This window comes from Dipodomys merriami, unplaced genomic scaffold (assembly GCF_024711535.1).
Source record: "Dipodomys merriami isolate MVZ:Mamm:240054 unplaced genomic scaffold, mDipMer1.0.p SCAF_1, whole genome shotgun sequence".
NCBI lineage: Eukaryota > Metazoa > Chordata > Mammalia > Rodentia > Heteromyidae > Dipodomys > Dipodomys merriami.
This window is the reverse complement of record NW_027202270.1, coordinates 19,317,075-19,344,409: the sequence shown is the minus strand read 5'-3', so window position 1 is coordinate 19,344,409 and position 27,335 is coordinate 19,317,075. Positions and strand designations below refer to the sequence as shown.

The window sequence follows — 27,335 nt, the reverse complement described above, 5'->3', positions numbered from 1 at the left end:
TTACTTTCCTTGAGATACATGCCCAATAGTCTATAAAAGGGTCATAAGTGGGTCTATTTTCCATTTTTTGAAGAAACACCATATTTATTTCTGTAGTGGTGGCACTAGTTCACATTCTCACCAACAGTGAGTTGGAATCTGAGTGGAATTTTTATTTACATTTCCTTATGGCTAAGAATGTTGCTCATTTTTTCATGTATCTAATAGCCATTTGGACTTCTTCTGAAAAAGGCCCAATTTATTTAATCAGATTATCTATTCTTTGTTTTCTGTTATCTTGTTATCTGTTCTCTTACAGTTTAACTTTTTTAGCTCTTGGTGTATTCTGGATATTTATGCATTATCCATTGAATAGTCCATTGAATAGTTGTCTCCCACTCTGTCCGTTATCTTTTATCTCTTTTAAAATAGAAGAAAACAGATATAACCAGAAATGTGGACAGAGGTAATGACTACTAGTAAACATGAAATTCAGCAACAAATTCCCCAAAAAGAAAATCCAATGGGGAACTAAATAACTGTGTGACTAAAATGAAACAATTAACATGAAGAGGGGAACTCTTGTGTTCAAAGATACACAATAAACCTGGAAGTACATGTTGTATAATATCTAGCAAAGGGGCTGGGAAGGTAGCTCAGTGTAAAGCGCTTGCCTTGCATGCCTGAGGCCCTGGGTTCGATTCCTCAGCACCACATAAGCAAAAAGAAAAAAGCCGGAAGTGACACTGTGGCTCAAGTGGTAGAGTGCTAGCCTTGAGTTGAAGAGCTGAAGAGCCGAGGGACAGCGCCCAGGCCCAGAGTTCAGGCCCCACGACCCGACCCCCGCCAAAAAATAATAATAATATCTAGCAAAATACAACAAGAAAACTAAACAATGATCCTGTTTTGAACATTTGTTTCATGACTCTTCATTTATTAGGCAGTACTCATGTTTGGGCATACAGAGATTAGAGATGGAGCACCATACCTAGTGTCCATACATCACCTTCAGCCAATAACATGGCACAGGACAGGTATGGTCATGCTGGGGCCACTCACTTCATCTACTCATGCCTATAAAGCACTGACTGCACCTGAATCACCAGGCTCAGTAAGACTGAGCAACATGGACCAGTTTCCTTTCCCTGGACTTCACTGGAGTCAAGGATGAGAAATACATTAATGAACAATCACATGACTATATAATTAAACATGGCGATAAGTGCTATAAAGAGGGTATTTGGGAGCCATGAGAGCACATAAAGACATTAAGAGAAGATCCAAGTAGAGGGAGACATCAGGCAGGCATGGAGAAGGGAGGCTCGTGCCGTAAGAGCAGGATACTATAAGCAAAGGAAGCAATGTATTGCAAGGCCCAGGGTGGGAGAACAGCAGGGATGAAAAAGAGTCACTGCTAGAGAAAGAAAGGGAAGCTAAGGTGGCAGCTTGGGACTAATCCGTGACTTCATAGGTCACACTTTTGTTTGTTGGTTGTTTTGTCAGCTGTGGGGCTTGAACTCAGGGCCTCGGTGCTGCACTCTACCACTTTGAGCCACGCTCCACTTTCAAAGGTCATGTTTCAAACATTCTTCTAGTGTGATTGTTTTACTAAAAGCAAGACAAGAGTTTTAAGTAGGATTGTGATGTGACACAAACAGGATAATATGGTGTGTGTGTGTGTGTGTGTGTGTGTGTGCGCACACACGTGCATGCGTGCCAGTCTGAGGGCTTGAACTCAGGGGTTGGGTGCTTTTTCTAAGATTTTGTGCTCAAGGAAAATGTTCTACCACTTACGTCACAGCTCCACTTCCATCTTTTTAGAATCTAACAAACTTTCCTGTTCCCACTGGCTCTGAACTGCAATGCTCAGATTTAAGTCTCCTAAGCAGCTAGAATTACAGGCATGAGCCACTGGTGCCCAGAGGGGAATACATCTTTAAGAGATTTTTGCAGGGTGTGTGGAAAAGTTAAAACGGTGTCCGGAGAGAATTCAGGAGACTCATTATGATACAGGTTAATGAACCAGTGGCTTATACCTATAATGCTAGCTACTCAGGACACTGAGATCTGAGGAGCAGTTCAAAGCCAGGCCAGGCAGAAAAGTCTGTGAGACTCTTATCCCCAATAAACTACTCAGAAAACTCCAGAAGTGGAGCTGTGGCTCAAATGTTAGAGCACTAGCCTTGAGCACAAAGAGGCTCAGGGACAGAGGCAAAAAAAAAAAAAAAAAGATACAGTGTAAGGGACCAGAGGTATAGCCCAGAGACAGGACACAAGGTTAACATGTATGAAGCCCCATCACCACAACAAACAAGAGAAGAAATAAATAAGCATGTAATCTCTCAGGTGAGATTTGGCAAGTATCAGGACTGCAACAGAGCTGAAGACAAGTACATTATTCAAGACCATGTGACGTAAAAGTAAGGGATTTGGGATAAGCCGGTGGGGGCTGTGGGGGGAGGTGACTACCAAGGGGGCAGGCGGAGGCAAAGACCAAGCCAGGCTCTGGTTTAGTTGCCCGGATGGTGAGTGCTGTCAGTCTCTGAGGCAGAGCTAGAATGCCCTCATGGACTTGTGATGGCCAAAACACCTGCAGGTGTGATACTAAGAAACTACAAATGAAGACAACACAAGAGGATGCCCAGATAAACAAATGGCACCCGTCAGAGCCATTGATTGACAGGTGGGCTCAAGCTGCCCACCACCATCACCGTCAGAAGTAAGCACTAAGGACATCTCACAACAGGAAGCAAGTACCAGTCACCAGATTGAGGGTCAGTGGCAGGAAGCGACCAGCAAGGGAGGAGCCCCAGGGGTAGGATGATGGGGTACAGATTAGGCTGCCAGTCAAAGACTCAGACTTGAGAAAGATAGCCAAGGCCCATGTAGGAAAGCTAGCTGCGGCAAAAGGTGAGGACAGGATGTGGGTGCCAAGGCCAAGAGGAGTCAGACATCTGGGCCAGCACAGGACCTGGGGACTGGGTGCTTCTAAAACCCATCTGGCCCGGTCATAGGACAGAGATTGAGGGTCAAAGTGCAGCTTAGGAGGAGTCAGACCCACAGCAGCCACACTTTTCTTGCTGTGTTCTTACTCAGGCTGACCTAGCAAGTCATAGGGTTCCATTGCCTGACCCTCAAGAGCAACCAGCCGGTGCTCATCACAAGTCAGGAGGATTGCAGCACAAGGCCAGCCCTGACAAAAAGTCAGCAAGAGTCCATCTCATAAACAAACCCAGGATGGTGATAGGCATCTGTCATCCCAGCTATGAGGAAGAGGCTGAAGTCCAGAGGATCGCAGTTCAAAGTCAGATGAGACAGAAAAGTCTATGAGGATCCATCTCTAAAATAACCAGCAAAACATTGGGCTGGAGGTTTGGCTCAAATGGTAGAGTTGCCAGCCATGAGTAAGAAACTTAAGTGTGAGGCCCTGAGTTCAAATCCCAGTACCACAAATACATATGTATATATTATACATATATATGCATATACTATAGTATATACATATGTGTGTGTGTGTATATATATATATATAATGTAGTGGGTGCGTTGGAAACTAAAAACCAAAAAGGATGTTGTCTCTTTCCTAAGCTGACTATAATGCAATAGCGTGATTTTCTTTTAAAATATACAGAATACCATAGGAGCACAAAGAAAAAAGTGACAAATCACACCAGACAAGAAGGAAGTTCAGGGGTTGGGAAGGTGGCTCAGTGGTAGAGCATTTGCCCTGCATGCTTGAGGCCCTGGGTTCTATTCCTCAGCACCACATAAGCAGAAAAAAAAAAGCCAGAAGTGGCGCTGTGGCTCAAGTGGTAGAGCGCTAGCCTTGAGCTGAAGAGCTGAGGGACAGTGCCCAGGCCCAGAGTTCAGGCCCCACAATCGGACCCAAAAAAGAATGAAGTTCAAAAGGTTTTATGACGCCAGGAAATGGAAACAAGAGGTTTTTTTCTTTTATATATATATTTTTTTAATTGTAAAATACTGTACAGAGGGCTACAGTTACATGAGTAAGGTAATGAGTACATTTCCTATCAAGCATCGTTACCCCTCCTTTGTTTTTCCCCTACCATCCCTTCCCACCTCCCCAACTCCCCCTCCCTCTACCCCCAAGTTGTAAAGTTTGTTTTCAACATAGTGTCTAGTACATCTCATTGTATAAGAGGTTTTTTTTCTTTGTTGCTGTTTTTGTTTTCCTTTCTTTTTGTCTTGTTTGTTCTTTTATCTGTCTTCAGGACGGTTAGGAGGGGCACAGAAGTGGAGGGACAAAGGGTGAACAAATGCAGCAGTGGCACTCACTGGACACTATGTTGAAAATGCACTATACAACTTGTGGGTGGAGATGGGAGGGGAAAACTGGGAGAGTGAGGGAAGAGGTATCCAAAAGAAATGTCCAAAAGAAACGTACTCATTAACTGACTTATGTAGCTGTAGCCGCTGTGTACATCACCTGTATGATAACAATTTTAAAAAATGTTTTACAGGTTTTATGGAGACAAGTGTAGACAGACCTGAGGAGGAGTGAGGGCCGGGGCAGGCCTCCAATGCCCCTTGGCTGAGGCATTCCATGCGTTTGCACATGTGCACTGAGGATGGGGTGCATGGGAGATAGGACAGGAAGACAGAAAGCTAACTTGGAGTCAGCCTGAAGAAAGCACCAGGCTAAGTTTTTCCTGTAAACTGAGACAAGTTACCCAAAGGAGTTTGGGGGTGTGTCAGGTCTGGGTTGTGGAGGAATACTGGATGTAGCAGGTACAAGGAGATGTCTCAGAAACTGTCACAATGAACTATCCCACAACCACAGCACTACCCTCTCCCAACCTTCAAGGACGATCCTTTGAGTGTGTGAGAGCTGGTGTTCAATTGCTAAATAAATACAGAATTAAATTTAAATTAGCCAGGTACCCAGGGCCCATGCCTGTAATCCTAACTACTCAGGAGGCTGAGATCCTCAGATCTCAGTTCAAAGCCAGCCCGGGCAGGAAAGTCCATGAGACTCTTATCTCCAATGAACCACCAGAAAACCAGAAGTGGTGCTGTGTGGCTCAAGTGGTAGAATGCTCGCCTTGAACTGAAGAGCCGAGGGACAGTGCCCAGGCCCAGAGATCAAGCCCCACAACCGACTAAATAAATAAATGAAATTTAAACTACATTTTGGTTAATTAAAATGAAACAGAGGAGGGTGTGAGCAAGAGAAAAATGAGAGGACAGATCGCAGCAGTATCCAAGGGTCTAAGCAGCCCCGAGGTGCCATGGAGAGGGATGAGTAGGGGAATGGAGTGGAGAGGGCGAAGGAAAGAAGAGGGACGGCTGGGGAAGGAGGGGGTCAAAAGATCAGATAAGCCCTGGGCAGGTGCCCTAGATGGCCCTGACTCAAGTGCAAGCCACCCTGCCTGCACCACAGCTCAGCACCTGCACAAGGGCTCCCGCCTTTCCTGCCAGGCAGACAGGAACCGAAGATGTTTGGGTTGCTTGTTGTCTGGCTTCCAGAGCTGGCTGGCAGTGTGTGAGGCATGGCAGGGGCTGGAGCAAGGACGGAGCGGCTGCTCTTGCTGGAATTCTGGAAAGCGGAGGCCTGATGGGAGCTGTGCCCTCCCTTGGTATCCGGCTCCCTTGTGTCCAAACTTTGGGTCCGATTCCTGCTCAACTCTGCACGCTGGCCTGCTTACTTTTTTTCTTTTTTGGGTCCATCATGGGGCTTGAACTCAGGGCCTGTGCTCTATCCCTTAGCTTTTATGCTCAAGGCTAGTGCTCTACCACTTCGAACCACAGCTCCACTTCCAGTTTTGGATGTAGTTAATTGGAGATAGAGTCTCACGGACTCTCCAGCCCAGGCTGGCTTTGAACCTCGATCCTCAGATCTTAGCCTCCTGAGTAGCTAGGATTACAATCTGAGCCACCAGCACCCAGCTGCAGGTGGGTGCCTGCCTGTCAAAGATTCAGGTGGCTTAGCCCAAGACTTACCTAACCTATCTTATCCCCTCTTCAAGACTAAAGACAGTAAGAGTAACTAAGGTATTTTCAAGCTTTGGGGAACTCAGGACTTCCTGTTTGCTAAATAAGCACTTGGTCACCGAAAGCCACACCCGCAGCCCTTTCCTTCTTGGGTATTTTTCAGATCGGGCCTCACATTACTGCCTAGGGCCTGGCTTTGGATCATAAGCCTCCTCCAAAGGCTCCGGAGAAGCCAGATTTATGGATGTGAACCACCATGCCCAGCTAATTAGTTGATATGAGGAGGATCTCACTAGCTTTTTTTTTTGGCCTGGGCTGGCCTTCAGACCTGACTCTCCAGCCTCTGCCTCCTGAGTAGCTAGCCTCAATTGTCAGCTTCCACACGTGTTACAAAATCCTGTTCTAGAAAATCGTGAGTGGAGCCAGGGAAGTCTCTAGTCATCGCCCTGCACCTGCAGTAGCTTTGGATTCCAGGAACTGGGGAGTGTCACAGACAGGTCACACAGGAAGCGCATGCATGCTCCATACTGGGAGCCATGGCCACAGGGCAGGAACTGAACTCCACACAGCCCCTTCCTCAGGCAGGGCATGTCATCTTATGGGAACCTATTTGCCCCCTGGAGCGGAGAGTAAGGTGGACACATTTAGAGTCACCTCCCAGAACTAGAACGGAGATCATAATCCCTCCAGACCACAGCTCCTCCACGCCTGATTACCATCCTCCGCCCTCAGTCCTCTGCTGGTATAATCAGCTAGTCATGTCAGTACCTCTAACAATGGCTGAGATCCTTCATCGATCCCAGCTTCCTTGTAGGGCCACACTGTTCCAGTGTTTTTCCTTGTCGTCATTCTTTTCCCCCCCCCCACTAGTTTACAATTTAATGTCTAGGATGAGTGACAAACCTCATTTCTTCTGAACCCCCTCCCCTGCACTGCCGGTCAGGCCTCTGGGCTAAAACTCAGGTAACAGCTTGTCCTGGGACTCAATCTCCAAAGGTGAGATGCATCCTCCTATGCAGCACCTGGGACAACCCAGGCATGTAAGGAGGCTTCCCAGACAAACCAGCAAAGGCCCCAGGGGCGTCTCCCAGGGACCCCACCATTCTGGAACCCTGCACCCCTGTGTGCAGCTTCACCAAGACCTGCAGCACAACCCCAAGGCCACCGTCAGCTTAGCCCCAGGAAACCTTAGCGCTCTCCTGCCTTGCATTTCCTTCCAAATGTGTTAACTTTTTAAAACTCTTGGCTTAGTCTCCTGGTTGGTAAATTTCTCCAGGCAGGGATTCAATCCAGAACTTCCTCTACACCTCCACATGCTTGCTTTCAAAGCACTCAGGAGTAGAGCAAACAGAGCCCGGACCCCAACCAAGAAAGGAAATCCCAGTCTTAACTCACTGATAACACCTTCTAAATGGCCCCAAAGAGGCAGGGAGGAAATGAACCAGTATGAGCTTGAATAAGCCATATAGAAAACACTTGCCCTGGAATAACTGAGCCACTTTCTGCTTTACTGTGCCTCAGTTTCTCTTCCAGTATTAAAGAGATTTTCACAGCTGCCTTTCTGGCCAGGGTGCACTCTAGCTCTCTGATCTGCTTTTCTCTCCTTCTTCCTTCCATTCCTCTCTCCAGTCCTACTCTCTTCCCTGGTTCCCTTACACACACACACACACACACACACACACACACACACACACACACACACACACACACACACACACACACACACACACACACACACACACACACACACACACACACACACACACACACACACACACGAGAGAGAGAGAGAGAGAGAGAGAGAGAGAGAGAGAGAGAGAGAGAGAGAGGAGAGAAGACAGATAGACAGGTAGACAGACAGACTACTCTAATCAATGGTTAAACACCCACCCACAATCCTTAATCTACAAACTGAAGGGTAGTTCACAGGAAGGTTAAAATACAACCAGTTTAGAAGTGCTTGTTTCCAGAGAGGTACAGTACTCACCTCCTGAGTCCTCCCCCACTCCCCACCCCCACCTCATCTAGCCCTGCCTAATTAGGAGCTGTGTTCCCGGTGTCCCCTGACGCAGCCTGGTCCCAGATCCCAGGGGATGGGGTGGGAGAGGCGAGAAGCAGCCGCTGCTGTGGCTGTCCCTGCAGAGCAGGGCCTCTGCCCTGCAAGCTCCGCCCTCCCAGGCCTGCTGCTCCGCCAGCAAAGCCTCTGTCCCATTGCCTCCTATACTGGGCATCTCCTTTTGCCACCCGGCTTCTGGCTGGTTAAGATGAAGATGAGGGCTGCGGACTCTTCGAGCAGCTCCGGAAGTATCTGTCCATAACCACTGGGCTCTCACTGTGTTGCAAGTTCTATTCCCCTGCGTGGCCTCCGCCCCCCAGGTCTTACCCTCAGCCTCTCCAGCAGAGAAAGCATCCATCCACCTTGTTCTACGTAGACCTTCAGGGCAAAAGGCTGGGACAGAACAAAATCTAAAGCAAACAGCCTGAAACGGAGGCAGCAGCTTGGGAACCCCAGGGAGCCCAGACCAAGAAAGGGCTCCCAGGCCGGTAAAGAGAAATCAGTGCAAAGGCCCTGAGGTGTGTGCCCCAGAGCTCAGAGCAGACAGAAGGGAGGGTGGGGCTGTCAATCAAGAGCTCCAATTTCTCTTCACCCTCCCCCCCTCCCCCCTGACTTATAAAAGGTTGGGAATAAAGTCAGAGCCAGTTGCTTTGCCCCCGGCCACCATCTATCTGCTGATGATAAATATTTAATTAGCCTCAGGCATTTGAGAGCAGCTCTGAAGTTTCAGCCTCAGCTGAAAGCTGTCTTTGGTCCCAAAAGGTAAGGGGGGGGGGGTGTCCAATTTCAAACCATTCCCACCAGGAGCATCAAACCCAGGGCCCTGGGAGTCTAGGTGTTACGAGCTTGAGAACCTGAAGCTCAGGGCCTGAGTCACAAAGAGCTGCGTTATTTACCAAAGGGGGGAGGGAGTGGGGAAGGGAGTATCTTGGCCACTATCTTGGTCAGTGTGGATGAGATTTAGAAGGCCTGAAAATACAGCTGCTGGCAAATGCTGGCAGTGACCTGACCTCCCTGGCCCTTCCCATGGGCAGTGTGTCACCCAGCACTGAGGTAAGAGTGGAACTCAGAAAAAAGCAAACATGCCGGCCAGCAGGTGGCTCACGCCTGTAATCCTAGCTAGTCAGGAGGCTGAGATCTGAGGATCACGGTTCAAAGCCAGCCAGGCAGGAAAGTCCATGAGACTCTTATCTCCAATGAACCACCACAAAACCAGAAGTGGCACTGTGGCTCAAGTGGTAGAGCTGAGGGACAATGCCCAGGCCCAGAGATCAAACCCCACAACCGACAAAGATGAAAAGAAAAGAAAGAAAGAAAATAGCAAACAGACTGAACTTGCAGGGTTAAGAAACACATCAAGACCAGCCGGGCGCTGGTGGCTCACGCCTGTAATCCTAGCTACTCAGGAGGCTGAGATCTGAGGATCGCGGTTCAAAGCCAGCCCGGGCAGGAGAGACCGTGAGACTCCTATCTCCAATAAACCACCAGAAAACCGGAAGTGGCGCTGTAGCTCAAGTGGTAGAGCACTCGCCTTGAGCTGAAGAGCTGAGGGACAGCGCCCAGGCCCAGAGTTCAAGCCCCACAACCGACAAAAAAAAAAAAAAAAAAAAAAAAAAAGAAACACATCAAGACCATGTAATAGTAACTCCTCTGTACAGTATTTTCACAATAAAAAAAAAAGAAAGAAACACATCAAGAGACTGCTGGCCACCCTGTTCACCACCACCTCCTTCACCCTGAGGGCCATGGGTGAGTGATCCCCACAGCACCTGGCTAGCCCTGTCTTCTGGATCTTTCCCTGCCTCCCTCTAAGACACCTCACCCTGCAAAAGAACAGGGCAATCTAAAATCCCCCTTCCCTCTCTCCCTCCCTCCCTCTTTTCTTTTCCCTTCTTCCCTCTCTCCCTTCTTTTCCCTCCCCCCTTCCTACTTGTCCCTCCCTTCCTCCTTTCCTTCCTCCCTCCCTTCTCTTCCTGTTCCTTTCCTTCTTTGCCTGCTTTCTCTCCTTTCCTTTGGTCCTCCCTTCCCCTCCTTTACTTACTCCCTTCCCCTCCTTTCCTCCCTTCTTCCTTCCTTTCCCTCTTTTCCTTCCTCTCTTCCCCTACTGTCTCTCCTATTTCTTCCTGTCTTCCCTTTCCCTCTTTTTCTGTATTTCCTTCTGTCTCCCATGTTTTTGTTCTCTCTGCCACTTGTCCTTTTTCTAACCTATCTGACCCAAAATTTACACACTTTAACACCAGGTTTAAACTTTGTTCTGCAACAGGTTTTGCTTTATTTTGTTTTTGTACCAGTCCTGGGGCTTGAACTCAGGGCCTGGGTGCTGTTTCTTGAGATTTTTAGCTCAAGGCTAACACTCTACCACTTGAGCCACAGCTCCACTTCTAGCTTTTGGGTGGTTAATTGGAGATAAAAGTTCAAAGCCCAGCTGGCTTTGAACCATGATCCTCAGATCTCAGCCTCTTGAGTAGCTAGGATTACTGACATGACCCACCAGTACCCAACTACAATTGTTTTTGACTCACAAATAAAAAACAAAGACCAACCACACAGAAAAGGCTCCCAAATAATACCAGAACCCCAGCTCCAACCTGACTTCTGGTTTCGGACTTGTCATTTCCACTGGGACAACTCGGACCTAGCTCAGGTCCAACCTCCGCAGCAACTGACTGCCAGAAGCCCCCAGCTCAGCCAGGGAAGCCCCAGCACACTGTTGGTCATCCATCTCCCTACCCCTACTTCCACCACATCAAGAAAAAAAAGCCAGGTGCTTTTGGCCCACCTGTAATCCTAGCTACTCAGGAGACTGAGATCTGATGATCACGGTTTAAAGCAAGCCCCTCCAGGAGACTCTTATCTCCAATAAACCACTCAGAAAAAAAGCCAGAAGTGGCACTGGGGCTCAAATGGCATAGCACTAGCCTTGAGCAAAAGAAGCTCAGATATAGCACCCAGGCTCAGAGTTCAAGCCCCAGGATGGAGGAGGAGGAGGAAGAAAAAAAGCTAAAAAGCTACAAGCTTGAGGTTCAAACACTATAAACCTCAAAAGTACTAAGCTAAGATGTCCCATCTTTTACATTAGAATTTTTACGATGATATTTTCACCAAGATCTATTTCTTTCTATGAATGCCTTATACCAACCTCATTCTTTTTTTTTCTTTTCCTGTTGGCTATGGGGCCTGAACTCTGGACCTGCCTGGGCACTGTCCCTCAGCTCTTTAGCTCAAGGCTAGCACTCTACTAGACACTTGAGCCACAGCGCCACTTCTGGATTTTTTCTGCTTATGTGGTACTATGGAATCGAACCCAGGGCAAGCATGCATGCAAGGCAAGCACGCTACCACTGAGCCACCTTCCCAGCCTTAACAGCCTCATTCTTAAACAAAATAGCAACCCAACCCCATCCTTTTGGATCCTTTAATTGTATATTAGTTGTTTATTTTGTGCCAGAATTGGGGCTTACAAGGCCTGAGCACTCTCTTAGCATTTGTGGTCAAGGCTGGTGCTCTACCACTTGATCCATATCCCTACTTTTAGCTTCTTTTTTTCTTTTTCTTTTTTCCTGTCATGGGACTTGAACTGAGAGCCTGGACACTATCCCTGAGCTTTTTTTTTCTTTTTTGTTCAAGGCTGTTGCTCTACACCTTTGAACCACAACTCCACTTCCAGTTTTCTAGTAGTTAATTGGAGATTGCAAATTAGGGGTCTCAAAGGCCTGCACAGGCTGCCTTCAAACTTCAATCCTCAGTCTCAGTCTTTTGAGTAGCTAGGATTATAGGTGTGAACCATCAGCATTCAGCAAAGCACTGTTGTTTGTTTTTCTTTTATTATTATTGTTAGAGTAAATTAGAATCTGCCAGAAAACCATGCTGACATGCAAATAGGAAGAACAAAGGAAAGGTTTATTGCCAGTAAGGGGATAGGCAAGACCCCATCTCACCAGGTGAGAGGAAGTGAGAAGTGCCACCTATTGTCTCAGGTGACTTTTTATAACCTCTGGGATTTGGGGGAATCTCACTGCCTTATAAGGTCATAGCTATCCCAAAGGGATGATCTCCCAGGGAAAGGGGGTAGGGGATAATCATTTACTACATAGGCCTAGTGTTGCCTAGGGAAAGAGCAAGTTAAGGCATCTAGGCTAACAATTATTATTGCTAAAGAGTTGTACAAAGGGATTACAACTCCATTAGTCAGGTGATGAGTGCAATACTTCTTGGTCACTGTCACCCCTTCCTTCATTTTCCCCCCTCCCATTACTACCCTAATATAAATTAGATCTTTAAGCACTGCAATGTCTGTCACTTTACTCTTGGTATAAGCCAAAGTCCAGCCCAGGTCGATAGGTCAGCCGATAGCAACCTCCCAGGGCTTTTTTGGCCTCTTTCACTGCCCAGGAATATGTAAGTCACACTCCCCCAGTGGGGACTTGTGTGGGCTGCCCTGTCTGCCTCCAGATCCCCTCCCCTCCTTCAAACACGAAGTTCTCCCCAACCCAGACCTAACATGTAATTAAAACTGCAATGCCTCTCCCTTCCCTGCATTATGTTTGCTTTTTCTTACACATTTACTTTTTTCCTACTTAACTTATTGTGTTTACTGGGACATCGGCCTGCCAACACCAGAGTGAAGAGAGAACTCAGCAGGTTTTGTTTGGTAATATATCTCAAGAACTTAAAGAGTCCCATCTGGCACACAAAGAATTGTCGATAAACATTCCCTGAATGAATGAACTCTTGTCTCCCAATTTCACAAGGCTTCAAGGCGTAGAGATCAGACTGGAATCTGTCTCCTTGCTCTCAAATTATGGACATTGTTCAGCTATGAAGGTAACCTTTGTGAAGGTCATGGGTTTACAGTCTCGTGGGAAGAAATAAATGTTTATGTCAGATCCTGACCAGAACTGAAGAAATGCACAATGAATAAGCTTCAGATCAAGGGGAAGGGTACTGTTGTAAGAAGCATGCTCTGACAAAAATAACTGTCAGCAGAGATCTAATAAAGTGAATTTCCAAGCAGGTAACCAATGGAAGAATATTCTTAGCAGAAAATGTCATTATGCGCCAAGACCCTGGGGCAAGGCTAAGTGTGGTATAGCTAAAGAACCAAGTGGAGTGACTTCATCCTTCAGTAGGGCAGAAGGATGAATAGTTTTCCTGATGTGCTGACTTAAAATCTAAATCATGGGGCTGGGAAAGTGGCTCAGGGTAGAGTTCTTGCCTTGCATGCATGAAGCCCTGGGTTCGATTCCTCAGTGCCGGAAGTGGTGCTTTGGCTCAAGTGGTAGAGCACTAGCCTTGAGCTGAAGAGCTGAGGGATAGTGCCCAGGCCCAGAGTTCAGGCCCCACGACCAACCAAAAAAGAAAAAAAAAAAATCTAAATCATCGTCCCCTACTGGAAACTATCCTAAGTCCACTAATAGGAAGAATAAGGGGAATGGAACATACTACAAAGCAATAAAAGAATAGTGAAGAAAGCTGGCCACAACACAAGGACTCTCGCAGACTGGGCAAAGAAAGTACTGTGAAAGAGAGCACACAGTTTTGTGCAGGGTTCAAAGCAAGAGAAACTAGAGTGTATCTTTGAGGTATACCACAGAGGTATTTAAAGAAATGAGGAAGTCACTCTCAGGAAGGTCTAGATCTGATCAAGGAGGAGGTGGTGGCTGGTAATAGCTATCCCTCACCTTGAACGGTATAAGGGCACGAAGTTGGGCACTTTCTAGTTTTTCTTTTCTTTTGGTAGGGCAGCCCAAGATGGAGACTCAAACTTGGTACCTGAAGCTTTTGCGCACTGGCTAGTGCTCTACCAACTGAGGCAGGCCTCTAACCCCTATTTCGCTTTTAATGTTTTTTTCAGGTAAGGTCTCCTCCTGCTTCTACCCAGCCCTGGCTCAGACCTTGAACTTCTCAGCTCTGCCTCCCAAGGAGCTGAACCATAGGTGAGTGCCACCATGCCCAGCTTGTTGTTGAGTCTCACTAACTTTTTCCCAGACTGGCCCCAAACAGTGATCTTCCTGTCTCCACCCCACAAGTAGCAGGGATTACAGGCATGAACACTAAGCCTGGTTTATATATCTATATATACACTTTCAAGCAGAATTTACGTGTGTGTGTGTGTGTGTGTGTGTGTGTGTGTGGTGTACACAGATGCTAGAACATGAATCCAGAGCCCCACACTCTTAGCTTTCACACTGAAGGCTGGGGCTTCACCCCTTGAGCCACAGCTCCACTTCCAGCTTTCTGTTGGTCAGCTGGAGAGAGGAGTCTCACAGACTTTTCTGCCTAGCCTGACTTTGAACCTCGATCTTCTGATCTCAGCCTCCTGAGTATCGGGGATTACAGAAGTAAGCCACCAGTGCCCAGAAGTCAGTTTTCAAACAAAGATGATGCAACCTCAAGAAGGTATATCAAAAGACCTCCTGGGTCACATGATGAGTAAGAAGAAGACATTTTATATTCTGGGGAACTTCCAATGCCATTTACACTGACTAATGCTGGTCACACAAGGAAGAGGGAGGCTGCTGTGGGAGGCTGGAAAGTCAAGGAGGAAACCTGTAAGAGCTCTGTCCTGGGTGCTAGAGACTTCCACCTTGTAATCCTAGCTACCCAGGAGGCTGAGATCTGAAGGATCACAGTTTGAAGCTAGCCTCGGCAGGAAAGTCTGAGACTCTTATCTCCAGTTAAGCCAGAAGTGGAGCTGTGGCTCAAGTAGAGCACTAGACCTGATCAACAAAGCTCAGGGACAGTGCCCAGGCTTTGTATTCAAGTTTCAGTATCAGCATAAAAATAAATATATATACATACATATATATGCATATAACCATTTCTGTTCTTTCCATTTCTTTTTTTTTTTTTTTTTTTTTTTGCTTTTTAATAACAGGCAATGGCAATAATGCTTCTCAGTCATTAACAGTGAATGTGAATAAGAATTATACCTCCCTTCAGCCAGGCACCCATGGCTCACACCTGTAATCATAGCTACTCAGGAGGCTGAGATCTGAGGACCACATTTCAAAGCCAAACCCAGGCCAAAAAAAAAAAAAAAAGTCCATGAGACTCTTACCTCTTACCTCCAATTGGTCACCAAAAACACACAAATATGGAGCTGTGGCCCAAGTGGTAGAAGTCAAGTGACAGCACAAGGCACCAAGTTCAAGCCCCAGTACCTGTACACACACACACACACACACACACACACACACACACACACACACACACACACACACACACACACACACACACACACACACACACACACACACACACACACACACACACACACAGGCTTTCTTTTCATTGCTAGCACAACATTTTGACCCAGAGCATCAAGCAACATGTTATAGACAAATGGTCCTGCTGCAGGCATGTGGGCCGAGCCCCATACCAAACCTCAGCTCTCACAGGGATGCTGATACGGCGAATCTCACATGGTTCCATCCCTAGGTGACTTCAGTCTCACATATGATTCAGAGACTGGCTTTCTCTGCAACTTACAGACGCCTGGGTTATGATCAGACCAGGAGTCCTTCTCCAGGCCCTGACCTGCCCTATCTGTGTCCTGGGGTGAGCAATGCCCTTGCAAGAGCTGGGATACACCACTTGCCTAGTGGGTGTGAAGCACAAATCCCTGGTTTCTATACTGGCCCTGAACAGGAGGGGGTGGAGAAGAAGGGGTAGAGAAAGAGGGGAAGGGAGAGGTAGATGGGAGGAGGAAGAAAGAGGAAGGGAAGAAAAGAGAGGGGGGAAATGGAGGGGAGGAAGTTGGGACAGGGAGAGAGAGAAGACAGGAGAGGGGAAGAGAGAAGAAGGGAGGGGAGGACTGGGAGAAAAGGAAGGGGAGAGGGGAAGGAAGAGGAAGACAGAGAGAGGAAGAGGAGGACAGGAAGGAGGAAAGAGGGGGAGGGGAGGGGAAAAGAAAAGGGGGGAGAGATTAATGTTTGCTTCAGAACCAGCAGGCTGCTGAGCTGGAGATAAGACCAGGATTTACCCTTTCTGAGCCACATGACAGTCTCTGGGAGCCTCTATTCCCTTCCAGTCACCTGGAATCCAGAAGACAGGCCTGCCAGCCTGGAAGCCCTTCTGGATCACAAGGCCAGAGAGCTCTCCCTAAACAGAGGGCCTAAACCTCTCAGCTCACGCCAAGGCCCCAGCCTCCCACCCCCCACCCCAGCCCTGGGCTCACAGGGTGGCTGGCTTTTGCTTTTTTTTTTTTTTTTTTTTGCCAGTTGGGGGTCTTGAACTCAGGGCCTGGACACTGTCCCTGAGCTTCTTTTGCTCAAGGCTAGCACTCTCTAGCAGTTGAGTCACAGTGCTACTTCTGGCTCTTTCTGTTTGTGTGGTACTGAGAAATCAAACCCAGGGCTTCATGCATGCTAGGCAAGCACTGTACCACTAAGCCACATTCCCAGACCTGAATATTATATTCCTTGTGGAAAGTAAAAGATAAAGTTTCTGATTTTCTAAAATGCAAGGAATAAGCCTGTGTGTGTGCATGTGCATGTACACTAGTATTATAGGATGTGAACTCGGGGCCTGGGCACTATCCCTGGCCTTTTTGTTCAAGGTTGATGCTCTGCCAGTTTTGACCCACACCCTCACTTCCTACTTTTTTTATTGGGGGGGGGGGTCCGGTTGTGGGGCCTGAACTCTGGGCCTGGGCGCTGTCCCTCAGCTCTTCAGCTCAAGGCTAGCGCTCTACCACTTGAGCCACAGCACCACTTCTGGCTTTTTTTTTCTGCTTATGTAGTGCTGAGGAATCGAACCCAGGGCCTTAAGCATGCAAGGCGAGCGCTCTACCACTGAGCCAACTTCCCAGCCCCCTCCTACTTTTTTTGCTTTTTTAATTGGACATAAGAATCTCAAGACCTTTCTTGTCCAGGTTGGCTTCAAACCTCAATCCTCAAATCTCAGTCTCCTGAGTAGGTAGGATTACAGGTGTGAGCCACAGGTGCTGGGCTAGAAATAGACTTTGAAATCAGATCGATATAGGTTCAAATGCTCCCTGCATTATTAGTGGTGAATATATTAAATTGTGAATATATTAAATTCTCTGAGCCTTAGGCTCTCCTTCTATAGATGGAATCATTAATATTACGCTCATTTTGGTCACCATAATGATTAAGTGACAATTTGTGAAAAGAAATCTCACGCAGGAGCCTATGTGCAGGACACACTATGCATATACGGTTTAAAGCAGGGCTAGGCTCCCATGGCAAGGATTATACCTGTAATCCTTGCTACTGAGGAAGCTGAGATCTGAAGATTGTGGTTCAAAGACAGCCTGGGCAGGGAAGTCTGTGAGACTCTTCTCTCCAACTAACCACCAAAAAACCAGAACTGGCACTGTGGTTCAAAGTGGTAATGCACTACCTTTGAGCAGAAAAAGCTCAGGATCAGTACTCAGGCCCTGAGTTCAAGCCCCATGATCACCACCAACAACAACAACAAAATGTAAATGGCACTGTCAGACTGCATGTGAGCTGAGACCAAGAATTGACAAGGGACCCTGAGTGTTTTTAGAAAGTGCTGGAGGTAATAATAATCCCCATGTCCCCTTCTGGCACCTCTTACCAGCACTGAGTCCTTAGGGGGTAAATCAAAGATGAAAACATCCTCCCAGAGAATAAAGAATTTAGTGCAGGGAAGAAAAAAAAAGTATCTGTACAAAATGCTTTTTCCCCCCCTAAGTGAAAGAAGAAAAGATGACACCAAGAATTAAGTTGTCATAAAATAATAATTCTGACCATCTGGCTACATGACTTTACCCCATCAATATTTCAAAGCAAGGCTCTGAGAAGCAGAATGACAGTTCCTGAAAGGCTAGAGATGAAGTTACCTCATGACCACAAAACCACTGGCTTCACCCAGGGGAATTGGGACCACATTTACACAGAAACCTGATCAGGAACATTCACAGCAGCAGTATTCATCACAGCCAAAAAAAAAAAAGTGAAAAAGAAAACAAACCCATATGTCCATCAACTGATAAATAATAAAGACAATATGATACCTCCACATAGGAGAATACTACTCAGCCATCAAAAAGAATGAAATGGGGATACATGCTAGAACCCAATGAACCTTGAAACGACAACACTAAGTACAAGATGCCCTGTGTTATATGATCCCACATCTACACAATATACAGAACTGGCAAACTGATTGTGCCAAGAAACAGACATAGTAGATGAGGGTGGGAGGAATGAGAAGAGGAATGAGGTTGTGGCCTGGGATTTCTCTGGAGTATGATAAAGATGAGATGACAGCAATGGGTCTATGACCTTGTATGTGCTTCTCGAATTTGTATTTTCAAAAATGAAAATAACACTGGGTACCAGCGGCTGGTCAGGAGGCTGAGATCTGGGGACCACAGTGTGTGTGTGTGTGTGTGTGTGTGTGTGTGTGTGTGTGTGTGTGTGTGTGTGTGTGTGTGTGTGTGTGTGTGTGTGTGTGTGTGTGTGTGTGTTTTGTGTGTGTGTGTGTTTTGGTCAGGAGGCTGAGATCTGGGGACCACAGTGTGTGTGTGTGTTTTGTGTGTGTGTGTTTTGTGTGTGTTTTGTTTTTGCCCAGTCCTGGGCTTGAACTCAGGACCTAGGCACTGTCCCTGAGCTTCTTTTGCTCAAGGCTAGCACTGTACCACTTGAGCCACAGCAGCACTTCCTGCTTTTTCTGTGTATATGATACTGAGGAATCAAACCCAGGGCTTCATGCATGCTAGGCAAGCACTCTGCCACATTCCTGGGTTTGATTCCTCAGCACCACAGAAACAGAAAAAGCCGGAAGTGGCACTGTGGCTCCAGTGGTAGAGCGCTAGCCTTGAGCTGAAGAGCTGAGGGACAGTGCCCAGACCCATGACCGGCAAAAAAAAAAAAAAAAAAAAGTCCATGACATTCTTATTTCCAATTAACGACCAAAAAAGCCAGAAGTGGAGCTTTGGCTCAATTAATAAGAGCACTAGCCTTGAGCACAAAAGCTCAGGAACAGCATGCAGGCCCTGACTTCAAGTCCTAGGCCTGGCACAATAAACAAGGATGAAAGGAAGATTTAAAACCAGACCATCAGATGGTCTAGGTAGGAAAGAATGTGTAGGTCCCATAAATACACAAACACCAGTGCCCACGGGCATGAATAAGCTGCCCATTGAAAAGGTGCCAGAATGACACTAAGCCACTCATAGCCACATGCTCAGAAGAGTAACCATGATACTTAATAGCTAAACATTATTGAACTGCTTTACTATGTGTCTGACACTATATTAAACACTTGTTTCCTTCCATTCGCAATCCTTTGAAGTATGTGCCATTATCAGCCTCATTTTACAGATGAGGAAACTGAGGTTTAATAACCTATACTCACTCACCCAGATGGGTGACTCATTCCACTGCAAGCAGACTCATGAATGCCACGCTGAGCACCTCCCACCAACCCGGCCCATCAATTGTGAAGTTCACCACTGGTATAAGACGGGGAAGGTGTAGGTATGAAAATAAGCAAAACCACTGACTAAAGTAGCAATCTGAGAACATGAGAAATGGCCCAAAGCTCTGAGGACGAAGCTAAGCGGAAGGGTGTATTTTGTGGTGACTAAGAGCACTGGCAAGTTGAGTATATGTATAACCCAAACCTGAAATCCAACACAACTTGGTTTCAGCTTGCCCACAACAATCTAGAAATCTAAGTGGGAGTACTATTCTCAAAAGCAATTTTAAAAAACAATATGTGGATGGGGTATACATCACTGTTTATGCAGATAATACACATGGCATATATGTGCTTCCTAAACAGAGAAGAGCTGATGATAAACTCCTAAATCAGAGGGAGGAAGATGAACGAGAATCTTGTGATCAAACAAGACTGCTAGAGGAGACTTGGAAAAATAGCTTGAGGAAGAGGTTACAGAAGCAAAGGTTTCTACCTCCCTGCCGGCTTTAAGTGCTGCGTGGATTCTTCCTACAGCACAGGGCACACAACGAATTATTAAGAGGGCACAGGTGGGCTGGGAAGGTGGCTCAGTGGTAGAGTGCTTGCCTTGCATGCATGAGGCCCTGGGTTCCATTCCACATAAGCAGAAAAAGCCAGAATAGCACTGTGGCTCAAGTGGTAGAGTATTCACCTTGAGCTGAAGAGCTGAGGGACAGCACCCAGACCCAGAGGTCAAGCCCCACAACTGACAAAAAAAAAAAAAAAAAAAAGAGGGTACAGGCAGGAAGGGGTTACACAAGCCTCCAAAATCAAGGGAAGTGTCTGGACTTGAAAGACTAAGTCATGATTTAGAAAGCATTATGAAAGTGGCAGGATCTTATCTGCATACTCTGTGTGTGTGTGTGTGTGTGTGTCTGTCTGTCTGTCTGTCTGTGTGCCCGCGCGCGCATGCGTGCACGCGCATGTGTGTATTGGTAGTTGATTTAAAGGACTGGGTGCTGTCCCTTAGCTCTTTCACTCAAAGTTGACACTCTACCACTTGAGCCACAGCTTCATTTCTGGAGTTTAGTTTATTGGAGATAATAGTCTCATAGACTTTCCTGCCCTGGATGTCTTCAAACCCCAATCCTCAAATCTCTTTCTCTTGAGTAGCTAGCATTACCAGCACCCAGTGATTTAGATACTGCTAAAGAAAATGGCTTCAGGATTTGCTTTAAAACACCCTACTTTATACATTACTTCCTAGTTTTATTTATTTACCTTTATTTATTCTCTTTAAGTAGATTGTGCAAAGGCGTTGCCAGTGAACAAAGCACTTTGAGAATACAATGTATCTTGATTCCTGTCACCCCTTTCAACATTCTCACCCATGTGTTTCTGTTTGTGGCCAGCCGGCTGGCAGGACTGGTAACTTAAATTCCAGCTATCAAGTCATTGTGTAAAAAAAGAAAGGAAGAAATCACAGCCCCGGAAAAAAACTGTGCAGTAGCGTTTCCTCACAAAGCCTCTTCGGAAATAGCCAGGGAGCACGAAATAATCTCGCATGTCATAGCTCGGCTCTAATGAACCCATGCCACCAGGAGCCGTGTGCCCCAGACCGCATGCATTTTTCATGAGAAAAAATATTTTTCTTGCTTACAGAGATGATCTTTTTTTTTTTTTTTTTGACAATAACACCGAACAATCCCGTAGCCAACTTCTTTGCAAGTGACAGAGAAATCCATCAGTGAAATGCATCAGAAAGCCCCGTGGAAACTTCTTTCTCTTCCCTCATTTCTCTGCTTAGGGACCTAGGCTAAGTTCTTAGCATATTCCACAAGCCTTGTCTGAGTCTTCCTGGTTAAGAAAGAAAGGAAAAGAAAAGAAAAGGAAAGGAAGGGACAGAGAGAGAGAGAGAGAGAGAGAGAGAGAGAGAGAGAGAGAGAGAGAGAGAGAGAGAGGGAGGGAGGAAAGAAAGAAAGAAAGAAAGAAAGAAAGAAAGAAAGAAAGAAAGAAAGAAAGAAAGAAAGAAAGAGAAGAAAGAAAGAGAAGAAAGACAGATGGAGGGAGGGAAAGGAAAGGAAGGAAGGAAAGAAGGAGGAGGGAAAGGAAGAGAACAACAAGTAGAACAAATGGAAGGAGGGATGGAGGGAGGGAAGGAAGGAAGGAAGGAAGGAAGGAAGGAAGGAAGGAAGGAAGGAAGGAAGGAAGGAAAAAACAAAAGAAAAACAACCACCAACCACAAACTTCTTTCGCCCGGGGCTGTCAGTCTAAGACTCTTAACCCAACAGATCCCCGGGGCCGCGCGGGCGCCTCGGGTGACCTGCCCGGGCGGTCGCGGCCCCCGGCGGCCGCCCCCACCGCCCACCCGGGCCGGCGGGCCGGGCACGCACCTGACCAGGGGCTCCTTCTCGGGCAGCGCGGGCTCGTCCCGGCACGGGCACGGGCAGCAGCAGGCGCTCCGCAGCCAGCGCCCCAGCCCCATGGAGAGCGCGGACGGCGGCGGCCGGGGCCGGGGCGGTGCGCATCACGCACGGGGGCGCGTGGAGGGCGCGCGGGTGGCTGTGCGGCTTTTCTCTCCGGCTTTTTTCTTTCTGTCCTTCTCGGTCTTTCTCGCCCTACTCTTTTTAATTCCCCCGGGCGCAAACTAGGGCGCATGCGTCCCCGGGACGCCCCACTGCTGCCCTCTAAAGACGGAGCCGGGACTCCAGCCAGGCGCTACGCGCCGGGTCGGGAAACCCCAGCTATACTGAGTCCGGACGGGCTTCCCGGTGGCGGAATCAAAGGCCCGCCCCGCCCTCCCCAGCGGGGGTGGAAGGCGTTCTCCACCCGACCCACGCCCGCGCGGGCCCGCTCCGTCCCGGACTCCAGACCCGAGCGCGCCCGGGGCTTTCTAGACTTGAATGCTGGCTGTGTGCGCGCGCGCGCGTGCGTGTGTACTGGGCTTGAACCCAGGGCCTCTCCCGCTCGCTTGCCTCTTCGGCTCAGGATGGGGACGCCGCCGCGGGTGCCACGCCTCCACCTTGCGCTCTGGGACGGGTTATTTGGAGCTGAAGAGTCTTGCCCTTTTGTCTGCCCGGGCTGGCTTCGAACCCCCATCTTCAGATCTCGGCCTCCTGAGCAGCTGGGATTACCGGCGTGAGCCGCCCCGCAGCCCCACCGTGCCCGGCCCGGGGCGTGTTACTCTATCTTCCCTCCGCGTTCTGTGACACGTCGGGTTGTCCCCGGCATCCTCCCCGACGCAACCCCGGATGTACGGGAGAATGCCAGAAGCCCCTGTGAGGGTGTGGGAGGAGAGCTGGGCCCGGAACCCCATCGCGAAATGCAAACGGGACGGGGCCAGGCGTCACCCCAGCCCAGCCCCGGGCCGACCCCAGCCACACGAGCCGTCGCCGCGAGCGTCTCCCTGGTGCTCAGCGCCCTGGAATCCGCGATCGCCCGGTGCTGACGCGGGGCTGCGCCGGCCGCGTCGGACCGGCCCCGGGCCCGCTCACCCCCGATGCTCTCAGCCATCGGGGCGGACACCACCCAGGGCCATCGCCAGCGTGGAGGGCGGTTCGAAGCCAGCCCGGGCAGCCCCGCCGGCCAGACTCGCATCTCCGAGGCACAACCCACCCGGAGGCCGGCACCGGAGCTCCGGTCCCGCGCGGCTCCGCGCCGCCCCCGAGCACACGCGCTAAGGGAGGCCGCCCGGGCCGCGAGTTCAAGGCCTGGTCCCGGCGCGCACGCGCACGGGAGCCCGCTCGGGGCGGGTCTGAGAGGCCCGCGCGACGCTCAGAGAGCTCGGACCTCCGAGGGGGGAACGGGGTGGGCCGCCGCGGATCACGCGGCGGGGAGCTCGGCGTGCGCCGCGCAGCCCGGTCTCTCGTGAGAAAGATCTGGGCCGCCAGCGGCCGGCCGCCGACCCGCTCCCGCACGGTGCACCGCGGGTGGGAAGCCCGCAGCCCAGCCGGCCCCAGCAGCCAGCCCTGGCCCGGGACCCGGGCTCCCGAGGCCGGCCCCGGCCCCGCGCGGCGCGGAGGTGGAGCCAGCCCCTCCGTGACCACGCCCCTCAGGCGGTGAGGGCGGGGACATGCAGAATAGGGAGGAAGCCTCAGCCCGGGGGACGCCGGGATAACCGCGGACTCAACATTTCGAGTCAAAGGCGACCAAAGTAAATTCGATCGGGAGTGTGATCAGGTTTATTTCTGAATGGCTGAGGCGGAGGAGCCAGAGAAGCGAGGTCGTGTTTGTGACCGCGAGTGCAATGTGTAGGAGTGGCGTAGGGAAGCGGTGAGGCGGGCTGGTTGCGTATCGCTTCTCGGCCTTTTGGCTAAGATCAAGTGTAGTATCTGTTCTTATCAGTTTAATATCTGATACGTTCTCTATCCGAGGACAATATATTAAATGGATTTTTGGGCCTCGGAGATGGAATAGGAGCTTGCTCCGTCCACTCCACGCATCGACCCGGTATTGCAGTACTTCCGGGAACGGTGCATCCCTTCGGGGAACATTTGCCGTGTTTGAATAGCAGACTTAGCAGGGTGGAGATCTGATTTTGTCTGTCTTGATTACTTTGCTTGTATTTTCTTGCTTTCTGCTCGAGCCCGCGGGAACTGCTCCAGCTTTTTCTGTTAATGTTGGTCTTGTTTATTTTGTTAATTCCGTTTTCTCTCTTGTTTATTTTGTTAATTCCGTTTTCTCAACAGTCCTGCAGCATCGCTTGGTAGGTAGCATGAGGAGTTCCTGCTCACAAGGCTTCCGGGGTTTTTTTTTGTGTAATGGTGTCCTTTGTAGTGGGTAATGATTGCTATTTTTGTCAGTCGAGGGCTTGAACTCTGGGCTTGAGCACTGTTCCTCAGCTCTTCTTTACCGTTTGAGCCATCGTGCCACTTCCGGTTTTTTGGTGGTTCATTGGGGATAAGGCTTCTGGGTTTTCCTGCCCCGGGCTGGCTTTGAAACTGTTATCTCCAAATCTCTGCCTTCGGGAGGATTACTGCCTTTCTTATTTCTCTTGAATCTATTGATTTTTTTTGGAAGAACCTGTCGTTGTGCTGAGAGGCCTGCCGTGGGTCTCCTGCAAACTTGGTGACATAGTAAAGCCTTAAAAGGTTTGGCATCTGACACTGATATAATTCCCTGCAACATGCTTCCCTCTCTGATCTTATGCACAGAACCAGATCCTTCTCAAGATCTCAGTGAGATGGGATTGAATTACCAGTAGTAATTTTTTAACTTCTACAGTATTTCATTACTTCTTAGGTGCCCTTTTATTTGGTTTGGTCTTGCCAGTCATGGGCCTGGACTTCGGGGCCTGGACTTTGTCCCTGAGCCTCCCAAGGCCACAGCACCACTCTGGCTTGTTCTGTGTATGTGGTACTGAGGAATCAAACCCAGGTCTTCATGCAGGTTAGGCAAGCTCTTTACCTAAGCCACATCCCCAGTCCTTTTTGTTCAATACGATTTTTCACAGCCCGAAGGATCCAGGCGTTGTGTAGCATTTTTAGGAGTAGGAAGGGTTTTGTTTTGTTTTTGTGTGTGCGCTGGTCTTGTCACTTAACTTTTGTACTCAAGGCTTTCCTGCCCAGGCTGAACATTGATCCTCAGATCTCAACCTCCTGAGTAGCAGTTAGTATAGGCATGAACCACCATGTCCAGCAAGACTAATTTTTGGGGGTGGAGGTGGGGTCGGTCGTGGGGCTTGAACCAGCGCTCTACTGCTTGAGCCACAGCACCACTTCTGGTTTTCTAGTGGTTTATTGGAGATAAATCTCATGGATGTTCTTGCCTGGGCTGGCTTTGAACCCGATCCTCAGATCTCAGCCTCCTGAGTAGCTAGGATTACAGGCGTGAGTCACCAGTGCCCGGCAAATGAACATTCTAGCTTAATGATTATAAAATAATGTTCACAACCAATCTGTATTTTAATCATTCAATTATGGTGGGCAGGTCACAAAAAGAATGATTGGGAATCCTTTAAATATGAGCAGACATCCTTAAATGATTTCAAAATTGCTAAGCGAATGCTGTTCACCTTCATTTCCGGCTGCCCTTGGCCCCTATTAGCGTTTCAGTTCACTAGTTCTGAGAAGATGGTTGGGTATATCAAGTCTGAGAAAGCGCAGTGTAGTCATTACACTCTCACCAGAACCTGCTGTGCTCAAGAGATATTCCTGGAATACTACATGACGACCTCGTGTATTTTCCTATCGAGTGCAATGTCCACGATGACATTGGACATATCTTTCTTAGCATGCCAATCATCATTGCTTCCCTCCAGACCCATTTATCTAGTGTTCAACCCTTCCTCAAAGGTAATACAGCAACTGTCCAATAAATGCCATTGCTATATGCAAACCTTTCACGGAAAGTCACTGGCTTTGTGAGTGGTATGGACCCAGATTTAGACATTTTTGCACCAGAATTACTTGCTGAAGTTCAGTACAGTCATCCAAGGCTCCGGGAATGGTCTATCATATACTCAATAAAATGAATTATTTTTAAAGTCTTTTTGTTGTTGCTCTTAATGGAGTATTATTACACTTAGAGGTATTTTTCTGTACCTCCCACATTTTAGCATTCCCATAAGCTAGGGATATAGCAATAGCCTAATATGTACAAGTCCCAGGATTTGATATAGCACTAGAAAAAGAAGAGAAAAAAAGAAGGGAAAAAAAGATGGTGGAAGGAAGGAAGCCGGGTGCTGGTGGCTCCCACTCGTAACCCTGGCTACACCGGGCAGGAAAGTCTAATCACAAGAAGCCAGAAGCTGTTGTAGAGTGCTACCTTTGACAAGCTCAAGGACAGGACAGGACAGGGAGACAGAGGCAGACAGACAGAGTCTATTCACTGCTCACACGAGCAACTCTTGTTCTGGCTGTAAGTTCTTCCTTTCATCTCTAAATAGGAAGGCTTCCCTGACACCCCACAAAGAAGAAAGAGACAGGCGTCCTGGAAAAATGACAAGTGAGATTCTGAACCAAAGAATTCTGCTCTCCCAGGAGCAGAGCTGTTGATTTCCTGGCAGGTCTGGGCCTGTGATCAGCCATCCCACAGGTCCTCACTGGAACCCGTGGCCATTCGTCCCATACCCGATTGTGGTCAGGTGTGATTTCCAGCCAGGGGCCTTCCATGGTAAAGGATTAAGATGGGCGTGACGCCACCTGACTGCTGTCGTCCACAGCGGACCTGGGCAGGCTGGTAGGATGTGTCTTTTATAATTTAGTTTCATTCATAACGACCTCCTGAAGTAGAACTAGGGAAGCCTACAGTCTCTACCCAGAGGGGGAGGGGGAGTCTGTTTTAAACCACATAGACTGGGAGGCACTTCATGTCGTTTACTTGCAATCACCAACGGGGCACAGTGGCCGAGTTTAAGATACTTTCAACCTATGAACTCAACAAGACTTGCAAAAAATACAAAAGCCATCCACAAGCAAGAAAGCTTAGAAGAGTGACAGTTGCATGGCCAACACAGAGTACTGAAAAGCAGGGAAGGACGTCCCCGCCGAGGTGAAGCCACAGAGAGGCTGGCCACTGTGTTGCAGACAACGCGCCCAAAAAACAAGGAAAAGAAGGGCAGAAAACGACAAGACCAACAGCAAAAGAGATCCCGCGAGCACGGGCAGAAACAGAGCGAGAAAATACAAGCAAAGTAATCGAGACAGGTAAGCATATCTATCTCCGATAACTAGAAAGCTAGAATAACTTCCAACCAGCCAAGTCTACTATTGAAACACGAAAATGTTCCCCGAAGGGATGCACCGTTCCCGGAAGTACTGCAATACCGGGTCGATGCGTGGAGTGGACGGAGCAAGCTCCTATTCCATCTCCGAGGCCCAAAAATCCATTTAATATATTGTCCTCGGATAGAGAACGTATCAGATATTAAACTGATAAGAACGGATACTACACTTGATCTTAGCCAAAAGGCCGAGAAGCGATACTCGACCAGCCCGCCTCACCGCTTCCC

The 27,335-nt window shown here is 48.4% G+C and overlaps 1 protein-coding gene and 2 non-coding genes across 3 annotated transcripts in view; 1 reads left to right on the top strand and 2 right to left on the bottom strand.

Annotated features, from left to right (window-relative positions):
* Mreg (melanoregulin) overlaps positions 1-22,044 on the bottom strand; it is a 52,683-nt gene extending 30,639 nt beyond the window's left edge. Inside the window, exon 1 of the mRNA XM_070027122.1 lies at positions 21,778-22,044. Within this exon, the coding sequence (XP_069883223.1) occupies positions 21,778-21,869 (92 nt within the window). The 5' untranslated portion in view covers positions 21,870-22,044. The remainder of the gene's footprint in view (positions 1-21,777) is intronic.
* Positions 22,045-23,676: 1,632 nt separating this feature from the next.
* LOC138835311 (U2 spliceosomal RNA) lies at positions 23,677-23,867 on the top strand. Its single transcript, XR_011374548.1, has one exon. It is a non-coding gene; the product is annotated as a U2 spliceosomal RNA (small nuclear RNA).
* A 3,249-nt stretch (positions 23,868-27,116) lies between these two features.
* On the bottom strand, positions 27,117-27,307 carry LOC138835373 (U2 spliceosomal RNA). Its single transcript, XR_011374571.1, has one exon. It is a non-coding gene; the product is annotated as a U2 spliceosomal RNA (small nuclear RNA).
* Positions 27,308-27,335: the final 28 nt, after the last annotated feature.